General features: G+C 34.4%; 1 protein-coding gene across 1 annotated transcript; it reads left to right on the forward strand.

Moving 5' to 3' along the window:
- Positions 1 to 12,454: 12,454 nt before the first annotated feature.
- LOC116146866 (zinc finger MYM-type protein 1-like) lies at positions 12,455 to 13,663 on the forward strand. Its single transcript, XM_031432313.1, has 2 exons — positions 12,455 to 12,845; positions 13,068 to 13,663. Exons 1-2 carry the CDS (start codon positions 12,455 to 12,457, stop codon positions 13,661 to 13,663), a joined length of 987 nt encoding a protein of 328 aa, XP_031288173.1.
- Positions 13,664 to 15,865: the final 2,202 nt, after the last annotated feature.

The raw sequence follows: 15,865 nt of genomic DNA on the forward strand, positions 1-15,865 counted from the left end.
AGTTCATGATGTGGTTGAGATTAGACCGTGTAAAAATTTTCAGTCATGTTCAATTGAGGCAGGAGGTGTAGAGAATTTGATGTTTCTATAAAAAGATTGTAGGAACTACATTGAAAAAGTGAGAAGGCTACGACTTGGAGTTGGAGATGCTTCGGCAGTACTTGAGTATTTTATGAAAATGCAAAAGAATAATTCAAATTTCTGGTACACGATTGATGTGGATGAAGAGAGTCGATTACAGAATGTGTTATGGGTTGATGCTAGATGTAGGCCTGCATTTCTTAAAGATACTTTCTGGGCAGGTATGTCTACTAACCAACATAGTGAAAGTATGCATGCAGTTTTTGATGGGTATGTAAATTCCAAAACTACTTTGAAACAATTTGTGGAACAATATGATAATGCATTGCGAGATAAAGTGGAAAAAGAAAGGGAGACTGATTTTAGATCTTTCAAATCTTGGATACCATGCATAACTAATTACCCTATTGAGAAACAATTTCAAAGTGCATATACAACTGCAAAGTTTAAAGAGTTTCAAGAAGACATTGTGGGGAAGATTTATTGTGAGTTATCTTTTCTGAATAAATGTGATTCATATGAGGAGTATCAAGTTTTGGAAGATGTTTGGTTTGGAGATAGTAGTCACTATGTTCCGTTTGCGGTATACTTTGAAGAAAGTTCGTGTGATATTCGTTGTACTTGTCATTTGTTTGAGTTCAGGGGGATTTTATGCAGACATGTCATTATGGTGTTGATTCATAAAAGGGTTTCACACATTCCGAAAAAGTATATTTTACGGCGTTGGAGGAAAAATATAAACAGATGTCATACAAAAATTAAGGTGAGTTATAATAGATGGAGCACCAACATTGAAGGACAACGTTTTGATAAGTTGTCTAATTTAATACTAACACCAGCCGATATGACATCAAACAATGAGGAAGATTATAATATGTGGACAGAGTTTATGATTGACATGAGGAAAAAATTGGAGCAAAAGGAAAGTGAGGGAGGGCTTGGTACAAAAGTGAATATCTCTTCCACAACCGGTTTGAGTAGTCAAAATGGGGACAGTCCTCTGAAAAAAGGGAATAGTCTGATTATTAGTCTATAGGCAGTTCGTAGCAAAGGTCATCCTCCATGTAGAAGAAAGCAATCGAAGGTTGAAGAAATTGTACGTAGAGTTAAAAAGAAAAAAATTACAAAAACAAAGAATTGGTATGAGTTATACACCGATGCTTACATGATATATTTTTTTTGAAACATTATTTACTTATTTGAAGTTTAGAATAATATCGACTTGATTATTAATGTGTTATGCTACTTTTTAGGAAAGGGATCATTAGTACAGCGACAAAAGGAACAGTTTCTTTCATGTACTTCCGTGGCCGATGAGGAAACTCAAGTGTTGTCGAATAATGTTGTTACTATCCAGGTATGTGTTATGTATGTTGTATAATTGTAATTGGCTTAAGTTTTCTATAACATGTGCTAAATTGTGGTTGTTAAACAATGACAGACGTCCACTGGTCCAGTTTAGAATCTCGCAGGACAAAGTAATTTCTATACTGGATAGGAGTTTGTAAATGATGAACATGTTTCGTTGGGAGATGTTTGATATTGTTGATAGGTTGAAGCATATAGAATTGTATTTGGTAGAAATTTTTCATACTTTGGTTAATTTCTGCCGAGTGCAGTGAATTCATGATAATGACCTTAATGTAACTTATTATGAATGTTTTCAGTATATATTATCGTCACATTGCAGACTCCGGTTGTAAATGAAATTTTGGATATGCATTTCATTTGAGATTTGAATTTTGATGTCTTTGGGTATGTCTAGTATTACATATACATATGCATTCAAAAGAGTAGTTCAGATATGTATAAACAAAAGGCAAATCTATTTATAAACAAAAGACAATCTTTATCAAGAATATCCGCTAAAATCAATCTATTTATAAACAAAAGGCAAATATAATCGTCGTACATAAAGCTAGTATTTGAAGTACAAATAATCATAATTACATTCATAGTGCGTTCCCCAATAATATTGACAAGGAGGAGGCCGTTGAGAAACTCTTCATCATGGTGCAAGGGGTAAAGGTTGACTGGAGGAGGAGGAGGCTATTGAGAAGTTCTTCATCATACTGAAAATCTCTGTCATGCGTTCCCCAATGATGTCAACTGTTTCTTCTATTCTTGATGCAAAAGTGTTGAAATCACTTTGCAATTGATCATGTTGTTCTTGCATTTGCCTCTCAATACGTGAAAAACGCTACTCTAGAAACTTTTCCATTCGCTCAAATCTGCTTTCTATTTCCTCTAAAGTATGAGAAGACATATCGTCTACATTCTCAAATGATCCAAGTTCAATACTCGTTCTTCTTCTTTTGCGCACATAGACTTGTCCTTCATTAACCCCTTCTGGAACACTGACACCTTCCTGAACCATTGCATCTCCTCTATTTTATCCCTAATCACAAACCATTGTCCTGCCATATTCCTTTTAATCAAATCCATTTTATTCAATGTCACATCCCCCAACACATTATTTGCAGAAAACTTAATTTTATTTGCTGCATCATTAGGGGTGATCTCAATACCCAACTTCTCACATATTAAAGTAACAAGCATCCCCCAATATATTTCTCCTTTTTCTGCTTGAATCTCTCCCAACTTCTTAATCAATAACTTCGCTGAATTAACTTGCCTCCCTGCTACTGCTGCTTCCATGAACATTAAATCCTTAGCCGTCACATTTCCATTTGTCTATTTCCTACTATTAAATGTGTAAGTCAGATATCTGTGAAATACTCCCATAGTAGGATTCTTTAACTTTGTAGATTTACACCTATATGGATGGTAAGTCCCTATCCCGGAAACATCAATCCAAGCTTGTTTGGAATCCCAGGTTCTAGATACGTTTTCCAAACCTTTAAAATCAAATCCTATCCAAGTTGCTAAATCTTGTGGTCTCACTACAAAGTTCTGATTCTTTAGTTTAAAAAACATTGTATACGTCGGAAACTCATCAGTATCCGTCTCCACAACTTTCAAACTACCAAAAAACTCATAGATCAAATGCCTATATCCATCATATCTAATACTGACCAACCGCTCCCATTTCAAATTATTAATCCAACCATTCATTTCATCACCTAAACCTAAACTTGTTAGTAGTCCTAAATCCAAACTTCTTCGAGGGCAAATATTCCCAGATCTTTGTGAAACACAAAATGATAAACTAGCATGTCCCCATCCATCACTAACATTTTTTACTTAACTATGCCTCAAAATTCAATTATGATCATTTCCATGCCATTTCTCTACATCATCTGCCAATCTCAAAAACAAAATGCGCTAACTATCTCATCATATATAATGTGGAAAATAAAAAAAAAAAAAAAATCACAGAAAAGGAATGCTAATACAAATATGGATACATATGCAAATCCTTCCATAGTAGGGTGTCTAATCTTGATTATTAATGTAAGGCATCTATTTCAAAGTTAGATTCTATTCTAATTTCAAAAACAACATTCACTTTTTTTAAAGGAAAAAAATGTAACTATTTCAAGGTTCTGAATACACCAATTCCAAATTTTAATTAAATTTCCATTTTTTATCATCCTTCATGTTTCTTTCTTCCTATGTCAGCAACTGATTATGCTTCCAAATTGTCCAAGAAATCCCTATTGTGATATCAAGACTAGGTTCATCAACAAAAGTAGCCTACTCCATGAAGTAGAGACCAACCAGGCAGAATCTTTAATTAACTCTGAAAAACACTCGCACATAATTTCGATTTTCACAGAATTTAGGCACTCCACTAGTTACAGAAACCCTATTTCAGTATGAACATACAATGTATTTTGAGAAAATGTCACAAGAATCATGTTCCCCATTCATGAACAGAAAGATACCAATACTACCTTGCCATCCCTTATCACGTTAAAGATTCCTTTAACACTGAATTTCATAGTGCATGATACAGAAAACCACACAATTGTAGCTTTGAAATTTAATCATGAGATAAATTATCGAATTTCAAGAGGGTGATAGCTACACAAATGTCGAGGTTTAATTAATTAGGTCATCAATCAATTAAGAGTATTTAACTATGACCAACTAAATCAGGTAGAAAGAACATTAATCCCCTTTCAACCCATTGATTATGACAGCACAAAAACTTCAACTGAACTCTTCTTAATCCTAGACTGGGAAATCAAGTACAAATGAATTTGACCAAAGAGCCAATCAACCAATTAAGTAAACTATCAATGTGCTAGATCGGCAAATAGTGAAAATTCTCATACAGTGCTCAGATGTATAAAGCTATCTAATGAAAATTCAACATAAAAAAGGTAACAGAAATTTTATATTATTGATACAATGCTCAGATGCATGCATTATCCAGGATTTGATCTCATTCGCCAAGGATAGGGTAGGAGGGGTCCCAATGTGTTACAAGAGGGTTATGGGATTGCAGCCATCTTGCCTGAGCAAGGCATATACCTAGCAGCATCAATATACCGGCTTGTTCTTCAAGTCTGGAACTTAGGCTCATGCTTCCAAACATGATATATTGCCTGTTGAACTTAGGTTTTCTATTTTAGTATTTTCTAATCATATGTGCACTACAGTTTACAAATAAAGTTGCTTCGATGCTGCCAAAAAAGTATTCCCAGCTTGGGTGAGTCCATCATGCTATTTTCAAGCTCAATAATGTGCATGGACTGCTGGTTTACCTTGTACCACAATTCTTCTCAAAAACAAAATCTGTTCTCTTATCATTTAAAAAAGCTAATGATGTGTGTGGATGGAAAAACTCATTTTCCCGGAACAATCCAACAATATGAATGGCTAAAGACAAGCTTTCTCTTACTCTTTCCTTTCTCTTTCATTTTTTATATCTCACCTTTACTGTGGCTGAAATTTAAAGTGGATGGTTGAGAATCAAGACAAAAATGAATATATTTCGCCCTATCCCAAAAGGAATATCAATATATATTACATGATATGCTTGTGTGAGAAAATTTTATACCAAATTGATTGTCATATCAACAATAAATTTTCATTTCACTAAATATGAGAAAAGTGAGTTAACCTTTTTTAGTAAGTCCGGATCGCCAATCCTACCCTTGTGCGTTTAAAATAAACTAGAATGAGGCATAAGACAGAGCATTTGAAGTACTTAAAATACACTTTCAAATTTCCACTAATATTCTTCCTTTAAAATTTGAATCTCTTAAAATATGTAGTTTATTTAAAATTAAAAACTACAGGTAAAGGAACCAAAATGCCACTAATGTGCACCATTCATAAGAGCCTATACAAACGGCCTTCAAAGAGAGCAGATCACACAACTAACAAAAATGTAAGCTTTTTCCAAGCCAAAAACACTCAAAACCAACACTTCTATCTATCAATCACACAAACCAGTCCCACCAAATTGACTGGATTTCTCTTTATCAACTCAACTCCATTCAACACAAATGAAGAATCCAACACACTCATCCAACATAAAAAAAAAAATTTTGAAAAACGAAAGTGTCTAATTACTAATGGCAGATGATGAAGACGAAGAACAAGAGCACAGATGAGTAAGACAAAGAACAAGAGCACAGATGAGGAAGACGAAGAACAAGAGCACAGATAAGGAAGACGAAGAACAAGAGCGTAGATGGAAGACGAAGAAGAAGACCGCGGCTGTGTTGTTTTAATTTTAAAAACTTCCCCCCAATTTTTTTAACCTAATATATTACTTTTTCTTTTAATTACAGTATGAACGCCAATCCAAAACTAAAGGGCGGCCATCCATTCCTTATGGACGGACGTCCATTACTTACGGACGACTGTCCTTATGTAACATAATAGGTGATCTTCGAAAACCGTATTCTGCCTAAAAGCTTGAGTGAAATCACCAGATTACTTGTCCAAAATCTTGTACGGAATGGACAAATATCTGACGCCCTCAACGTATATGAAAAAGCCAAGCAAACTGGACAGAGATTGGCGTCTAAAGTTTCCATGACTCTTTTTGTAAGTTTTCTATAGAGATATTTTATGTTTTCTATTTTGTCAGTGCAATGACAATATCTATTCTTATCTTAGAACCACATCCATTCTGAAGAAGATTTGCATAGATCGATTCTGTTATTAGAGGAATGGGATGATTCATCCAATTGGGAAGAGAGCTGCTATATACTAATCGTGCGGTTAGTTCAATTGAAGAGCTTAAGGTCCAGATATAAAACTCATTTTTTTTTCTTGTTTAATCAATTTACTTAGCCAGTTTCTTATGTTGATCTTCTTTCATTCTAGCCGTGCGATACCTTTGTTTAAGCAATTCAATGATAAAATGAAACTCAAGGATGATATAGAGTCTATGAAATTCCTTTTGACTGAGGTTTGCTCTTATTCTTTTCTTGTCCCATTTGTAATATAGTCTACTTGTTCTAAATACATACATAGTTAGTCAAAGGGTTATTGTGGTTGGTTGGAAGACATACTATAGTAATAATATATGCAAACTTTTAATACCTGTTCGATTCCATGTTTATCAATGAGCATGCAACTATCATGTGTCTACTTAGAATATTACAATATCTAGATTTTCTTTTGTATATTTATGGTATGATTATGAATTAATGTGATGGACCTTGTATTTTTTCCTTTCATTATAACTGTGTAGGCATGTTGCCGAACAGTGAAATCAGAGCCTACCGACTCACAAATTGCCATAGATTTGCTTTCGATCATTAAGAATGAACTTGGCTTTGCTCCAACAAGTAGACCTCTTAATTTTCTTTTCAGTACTTGTATGAATGTGAAAAATCTACAAAATTCTCGTTTGATTTGGAAAGAATACGAGGCAGCTGATCTACCTTACAATGCTTTTACTTATTTAAGGTAAGATATGCTTGTTCCTGTTTTTATGTTTATGTTTTTTTTTTATGAATAATGAGAGTTTTATCTTTCTTCATAACTTATAATCGGATGTTTTTCCAATTTTTTGCAGGATGTATGTTGCCCTTTTGGCTTCAGGTGATCATCAGTCTGCAAGGAAAATACTTGGTAAAATTCCAAAAGACGATCACCATGTCCGCAAGCTGATCAAAGAATGTAAATTAACTACAACCCAACAGCTTGAAACAGGAAAGAAGATTAAAGCATGTAAATCAACTTGCAAGTTTTTCCTTTACAGTTGAACTCTCAACCATGTGAATATAGTTCAATCTGTGCAACTAAAAAATGGAGAAGCAGAGTTTAAGGCAGTGATTCCCAGAATATTTTGTGTAGCGTCAGCCCTACATCTAGCATCAACCCATAGCACATTTGGTAATCGACTCTCTTCATCTACATCAATCATGTACCAGAAATTTGAATTCTCCTTTTGCATTTTCATAAACTACTCAAGTACTGTCAAAACATCTCCAACTCCAAGTCGTAGCCTCTCACTTTTTCAATGTAGTTCCTACAATCTTTTTGTAGAAACGTCAAATTCTCTACACCTCCTGCCTCAACTGAACATAACTGAAAATTTTTACATGGTCTAATCCCAACCACATCATTAACTTCAAGTCGCCTTTTTACATAAGGTTGTATAGTTCGATTAACCTTGAAATATCTTCTTTTTGTTGGACTTGTAAGATCATGGTTATGTTCAAGTACAACTGATTTAATTTCCCATTTGCATTCACCATTCAAAGCTGCACTAATCCGACTCTTACAATCTGTTTTGGCAACAGGTTGTTTTTTCAAGGTATTTCTAGACTTACATCTCTCCTTCCCAGAACAAGAACATGCCACTGTCACATCTCTCATCTCTCCATCATCGCCTTTCTTTGACGTACGTATCATTGCTTCAAATCCCATTTTGTTACCATACCGTTTGTAATACTTCACCAGACTATCAATTGAATCAAACACCATTCCAATATGAGGCTCTACTTCTTCCTCTGCACATCCCATATCTTCTAATTCATCATGTTCGTTTTCCTGATCATTTAATAGTTTTATAATAGACAAAATTAGAATGTACTAATACAAAACATCAAAAGAAACAATATGATATAATAAATTTAAAATCATGTTAATGAAAAAGTTAAGGTTTCGAGCACAATTTACCTCAACATCATTGAAATGAGGCAAATTAGACTCTTCTATATTCTGTAATTTAATGCAAAACCAATACTAGTGTTCGCATTCACGAATCTGATTCACAACAATCACCAACAGATATTTTCTATCGGTTTTTTTCTATTGTAACATATATTCAATCCAAAATAGAATACAAAACTAAATAAATGCATAAGTTAAATAAAAACTAGTTAACAACCTCAACAAATCTTTCTAATCTGGACAATTTTGATCTTCTTTATCTCCCTTTCCACTGTAAACAATTGTTTGACGAATTTTTTTTAGCTTTCGTTCTTGTCACGGTAGCTGGAAAATGAGGAAGAAACTACTGTTGAGGAAGAAAGTCAAGACGAATGCAGACTCTTTGAACAGACTTGAACGATGAAGCAGAAGGCGACGATAGGTATAAAACGAAGTTTTTTCTTTTTTCTTTCGTTCGAAGATTTTTCGCGCTGGTTTTTGGAGAAGCTAATGTTTTTCGCAAATAATTTTTTTTTTAATTAAAATAACATTTTATTATATTATGGACGGTCGTCCATATTATGTGGACGACCATCCATTACATAAGGGACGACCATCCATACATAGTGGACGGGCGTCCGTACCTTAGGGACGTCAGTCCACAATTTATGGACAGGCGTCCATAGTTTTTATTTAATTTTTTAAAACCACATTATGGACAGGCGTCCACACATTAGGGACGCCCGTCCACAATTTATGGATGGGCGTCCAAATTTTTATTTAATTTTTTAAAACAACATTATGGACGGGCGTCCATTCCTTACGGATGCCTGTCCAAACGTTAGGGACGCTCGTCCACAAGTTATGGACGGGCATCCAAAGTTTTTTTTTAAATTTTTATATTTACATTATGGACGGGCGTCCCTTATTTGCCGGCACCCGTCCATAACTGATGAACGGTCGTCCCTAAATGTTTTTTAATTTTTAAATACAATTGTTAATGGACGGGCTTCCATTTGCCCGTCATAAACATATGAACGCCTATCCAATATTTAGGGACGGCCATCCATAACTAGGGATGGGCACGAGCCGGGTCGAGCCGGGCCGGGGACCCCATGCCCATGCCCATGCCCATGCCCATGCCCCATTACCCCCTTCCATGACCATCCCCGGCCCATGGGGAAAAAAATCCCTCCCATCCCCGTCCCGGCCCGGCTTGATGAACGGTGCTTCACGAGGATTTATCCCCCGAACGGGGATTTTTGCCCCGTGTAAATCAAAAGTTTCCGTAACAATAATATTTAATTATTTTAATTGTGAAAAACTAGTACGTTGATAGGTATTATATTTGACAATTTGACTGTTTAATTTCAGTAGTTAATTCATTAAAAAGGCATAACTTAAGGTAAGAAAATATAAAGTCTAACAATTTCTTGTAAAATTTAAATTAAGATTTAAAAAGCAATACATAACTACTACCATAAACTAAATTAATTGTTACTTAGTAACACATTTTCTATATAGTATTAAATAGAGGAATTCAGATTCTACATTCTGATGCTTTATGTTGCTGAGGCATTGCCGCATTGTAATGTTCCACTGAAATAGTCTCATCTCCTAAAATTCATAAAAAAAAATACCTGAATGAAAATTTCGCTTAAAATTGATATGAATAATTGAATATGGTGAATAACAACAATTTCTTGGCAAAAATTGGAACATGCTCATGGATTTCAAAGCAATAAAATATAAACATCCTTCAGGCTGCATTGTAATAATATAAACATCCTTCAGGCTGCATTGTAATAATATTAACATCCTTCAGGCTGCATTTTAAATTTATTTTTGGGCCATGTCCCATGTATTATTATTTTGTGAAATTCATGAAGTAATGATATATATATTTAATTATTACACTCCCTCGTTTAAATTATTTTTCTATAAATTTAATACAAACATTAGAAAATATTATAAAAGTAAATATCATAAATTTAGATACATTACTTAAAATCATGATTTAAACTTTAACTTTATATACAATCTCGTAAAGGGAACAAAAAAAAAAAAAAAAAACATAAAATTCTCAAAAAAGCGAGGCGGGTAGGGCTCCATGGGCCCGGGACGGGGATTGCACTATCCCCTTCCCCGGATGTGGGGATCTTACTAAGGACCATCCCCTGCCCTATCCCCATTTTTTTCGCGGATTCCCTGACTCATTCAACCCGAGTTAGGACGGATCCCCGCAGGGCCGGGGCAAATGCCCATCTCTATCCATAACCTATGAATGGCTGTCCCTAATTTTTGTTTATATTTTTTATTCCATTTACTGATGGATGAGCGTCCTTTAAATGGGGACGCCCGTCCATAGTAAATGGACCCCTGTCCATATAATATGGATGTGAGTCCATGTAAGTGAACGACCATCCATATTTGATGAACAACCATTCATTAGAAAAAAATTTAATAACGTGAAACGTGTCAGGTGTGAGTCACAAGACACATAGGCCGGTATAAGATTTCGGTGTAAGAATCCTGGTGTCCGTAGCAGGGGCGGACCCAGGCCCTTTGAGGGTAGGCCCAAGCCTGCCCTCAACTTTTAAAAAAAAAAATGCGTAAAGTTTTTTTTTTAAAGTTAAGAAAAAGTTAAAGTTAAAAAAATGTAAAAGTGAGGTTTTGTCTTTTTTCGTATTCCACTTTTTCTTCCCCAATTCCCAACTTCTCTTTTACTGTAAAAGTTCTACAGACTATATGTGACGGCTAGGTTCAACTTACAACCAGAAATTAAAAAAAATCTCCCTCTCAACTTCTCTCACTCACGTCTCCTGAAGGTTAGTCTACTAAAATATTGAAGTTTTAAGTTTAAATAAGATTGATGTTATGTAAGATTGATGTTAAAATTTTGGGTACTTTAAGCTATAAAATGCAAAGAAAGGTCCGCCCCTGTCCGCCACTAATTGTGGCTACCTGAATTTTTGAAGTCATGTAGAAATTGGTTGTTGAATATAGTTTTTTCTGTTTTAAGAAAACTTGCTTTTTTATAATAAATATTTGTCTCCTTGAATTTACTTACCCTTGGTTTGCCAGTGCGGCAAGGATGCCTGGTTGGTTTTTAACCAATTGTTTCAGTCTTTGCTTAAGAGAATGATGGGGCTACATGGTGGCAATATTTGGATTTTTGAAGTCTTGTAGTAGGAAATTAGTTGCATACAGTTGGATTGGTTATTAAAAAATCTGCTTGTTGCATAATTAAGAATTGTACCCTTTTCCCTTTTTGGAGGATGCTTGGTCAATTTATAAACATTTGTTTGATTCATTGCTTAAGATAGCAAAGGGACTATTTATTGTCGAAAAAGTAAGATCGACTGGTTGGCTAGAAAATATGGGAGAACAAAGGAAGCAATATTTGGAATTTTCAAGTGTCGCAGAAAATTACAGAAATTTGTGAAAACTTTGCTGGTGTAATTAAATATTAGTCTCCTGATTTTTAAAAGACACACACTGACACATATCCTTTTGATTATGAATTTATTTACCCTTGGCTTGCTTTTGTGCCAAGATACTTGGCTGGTTTGTAACAAGTAGTTCAGTTCTTGTCTTTGTGAAGACATGATTTATCCTTTGGTTTGCCTTAGTGCCCAGACGTTGCTCTTTTAAATTTTGAATTTATTTTAAAACTTCTTTTCTAAACCTCACAAATTATGGGCGCCTAATCTATAAAAACAAATGGCCTCCATCTCTCATTGGATGCAATTAAATATTTAAAGTATCATGTATGGTGTTTTAAATTAAAATATATCTTATGTATTGTGTATCATGGTTTGTTCATGTGTCTTATGGCTTAGTTTTTATTATTATTATTATTATTATTATTATTATTATTATAGGAATCTCTTTGACTCTTATTTTTGGGATCCCATTTTGATACTAACTCATTATATGTTTATTAGATTTGGAATCCAAAGCATTAACAAATAAGATTATGATATCGAATTATTTCAAGAGATTGAAGAAAAGTCCAACAAAAAATGTTGATGGAGACTCTACTAATATTGAGGTTAATCAAACCCCATTAGAAGAAGAAGCCCCACAACAGCGACAACAACACCAAGTAAAAGAAGCTCAACCTTTAATTGGGGTGTTCAATTTAGATGAGCTTGAAACTGACCCAGGATTGAGGATACCAATTAACGAGCTTTGTTGTACTGACAAATAAAAAGAGGAAGTTCGAAGAGCATACTTGTTGAAAGGTCCTTGCCAACCTAAAGATCATAACTTTCCTTTCACTCTTTTAGGAGATAAAAAGCGTAGGTTTACATTAGAGTGGTACAAAGAAGGTTCACGTTGGATGGAATATAGTGTGGCAAAAGATGCAATCTTCTGTTTGAATTGTTATCTTTTCAAACCCGATTATGGTGACCAAGCAGGTGGTGAAGTTTTTGTGAATAAGAGATATAATAACTGGAAAGATAAAGCAAATGTGAAAAAACATGTTGGTGATCATTCGAGTACTCATAACCAATGTCATGCCAAGTGTGTTGATTTGATGAACCAAAGGCAACACATCGATGTAAATCTTGCTTACATGTCGAAAAAGAGCAAATTGGACTATTGCATTCACTTGAATGCGTTAATTGATTGCATTCACTTGAATGCATTAATTGATTGCATTAGATTCCTTTTACATCAAGGATTAGCATTTCGTGGTCATGACGAGTCGATTGAATCTGAAAATCAAGGTAACTTTATGGAACTATTGAAGTTTCTATCCAATCACAATAACGACATAAAGAAAGTTGTGATGGGAAATGCTCCGAAAAACCATCAAATGACAACCCCCAAAATCCAGAGGCAACTAACTAGTGTTTGTGCTCATTTGATGACCAAGAAAATTATTGCAAAAATTGTGAGAGATAAACAACCGTTTTCTTTACTAGTTGATTAATCTCGTGATGTGGCAGTGAAAGAACAAATGGCTATTGTTTTTCGCTATGTGGACAAAATAAGTTGTGTTATTGAACGTTTTATTGGGATTGTTCATGTTAAGAATACTTCTACAAAGTCTTTGAAAATTGCAATAGATGCCCTTTTTGTAAAGTATGGATTGAGTTTGACAAGTTTACGGGGGCAAGGTTATGATGAAGCAAGCAATATGAGGGGTGAGTTTAATGGTTTGAAGACTTTGATATTGAGAGAAAATAAATTTTCTTTCTACATTTATTGTTTCTCTCATCAACTCCAATTGGCGCTAGTCAAAGTTGTAAGTAAACATTCAGCATTGGGTGAATTTTTTCAAACTCTTTCTATGTTATCAAACACTGTAGCAGCATCTTACAAGTGCAGAGATCTTCTACGTGATAAACAGTATGAATATGTGATATCTTTGATTTCTAATGGTGATATTCTGACGGGACGCGGTTTGAATCAAGAATGCACTATTAAACGACCAGGAGATACACGTTGGGGTTCACACATAGGGAAAATTCATAGTGTCATAAACTTATTTTCTTCTGTTGTTGGTGTGCTCAGAATGATTGGGATTGAAGGAGATGATTAGCAAAACAAAAGTCAAGCAAGGAGTTTATTATGAATCATGGAGAATTTTGAATTCGTTTTTTTGTTATTCTTGATGAAGAAAGTATTGGGAATCACATATGAACTGTCATTACAAAGAAAAAATCAAGATCTTCTTAATGCCATGCAGTTTGTACAAATTTCGAAGCGTCGATTGCATAAATTGAGAAATGAAGACACTTGCTTTGACATATTGTTGAAAGAAGCTTATGATCTGTGTAAAGATAATGACATACCAATCCCGGAGAACATGGAAGATAATTTTGGGAGGACAAAACAAGGGATTGCGCCAATTACGAATAAACATCATTTTAAGGTGGAATTGATGTACACAGTTTTAGATAACATTCAAGAAGAACTCAATGACCGTTTTGATGAAGTAAATATGAGGCTGCTTCAGTGTATGGTATCTCTTGATCCAAGTAACTCTTTTGCTGCATTTAACAAAGACAAATTACTTGAGTTTGCAAAGTTCTATCCTGCCGATTTTCCTCAACACGATATTTGGTTGCTCGATAATCAACTTGAAAACTATTATAAGGATGTTAGCACCAATGCCAATTTCACTCATGTTGATGGGATTGCCGATATTGCAAAAAAAAAATTGTTGAGTTTAAGAAGGATGTTGCTTACGACAAAGTTTTTTTGCTTATTAAATTAGCACTGGTTTTGCCCGTGGCTACTGCAACAGTTGAAAGGGTGCTCTCTACAATGAATCTTGTTAAGAATACTTTGCGTAATCGAATGGGAGATGAGTGGATGAACAATTGCTTAGTAGTTTACATTGAAAATGAAGTTTTTGCTACAATTCAAAATGAAGATATCATTGAACATTTTCAGAACATAATGAAGCGGAAAATCATGTTAAATTGAAGATCTTCAGGTATACTATTCTAACTTGCTTTTATTTTTATATAATCAATATTCATATTATTTAGATCTTTAGGTATACCATTCTAACTTGATTTTTGGGTCAATACGCAGAGGATGTGTGGATCTTTAATCTAGACGGTTGAGTTAGGATGTTAATGTTTGGATCTGGATTTAGAGTGATTGTAATTCATCTCTTTGTAAACCTTTGTGTATTTTACTTTTGTTAGAGTTGTGATTGAGCTCTAAATTTGTGTAGAATATTTTTGGTGGATTTGTGGTTATTGTAAACTCTTTTGATTATATTGGATTTAAATGGATCGTTAGATTCCCGTGGTTTTTTTTATCTCTTAACATTGAAGAGGTTTTTCCACGTAAAAATTTTCTTGTATTTCCTTGTGAATTGGATGTTATTTTCTTATGTTTTCACTAGTTGATTGACAAACAGTGGCGGAGCGACGGGGCCCGCCTTAGACAAAAATCCTGGGTCCGTCACTAGTCCATAGCATTATTGTTTTCTATTTTGTGCCTCATATAAGAATTTTATATGTTGAATTTAAGGGAAATATTATCTATATTAATCTAGTCACATGACTGAATCCACTCAACCCTTTTGGATCATTCTTAAATAAGGCTATTATTATTTTTTAATTTGTGAAAATATATCTCTCCCAAGAAGTCAAAAACCGGATACTCACCCTAGTTCTCCGAAGCTCCGTAATTTCATAAGTAGTTATAATAATATTGAACTTTGAAAACTATGCTATAAGGTGGCAGCTGGTAGCTTCAGTCGACACCTTTTTGGCTTTTGCTTGATTTCTTGTGTTTGATATATTTATACGTAAACGTAAACAGAACTGTCCATATACAAACAAATATTAAATATTAGGAATTTTCTCCGAATCGAAGAATTTCTGGCATGATTTTGGTGACCCCACAATATGTAACACTTGTGGCTGCAAACTTCAATTTGGTGAAAATTAGCTATTGTAGGGCCCTTTAACAGTGTTCACCATCTGGGGTGATTGTGAAATGAGATTCCCTTTTAATGGATATAGCCAAGTTGCTTTGAAAGCACGATTGCACATTACAGAAGAAATTTGAAAAAAACGAGCCGTTTACGTTTAGCAAGAAATTGCAAATTTCCAACTGTACATTTCTCTCAAAATGTATCATCCAACCTGTCTGATTTCAATTTCTTCCTATGAACATGGTTAATTTTAATTTGGTTGAATTAATTTCCAAGCCATTACCATTTTTTTTTTCTTACAAGCTAATATCCCTGTGCCCATAAAGCTAAGTTGGGTTGAACCAG

Source organism: Pistacia vera, unplaced genomic scaffold (assembly GCF_008641045.1).
Source record: "Pistacia vera cultivar Batoury unplaced genomic scaffold, PisVer_v2 Contig483, whole genome shotgun sequence".
In the NCBI taxonomy this organism is placed as follows: Eukaryota; Viridiplantae; Streptophyta; class Magnoliopsida; order Sapindales; family Anacardiaceae; genus Pistacia; species Pistacia vera.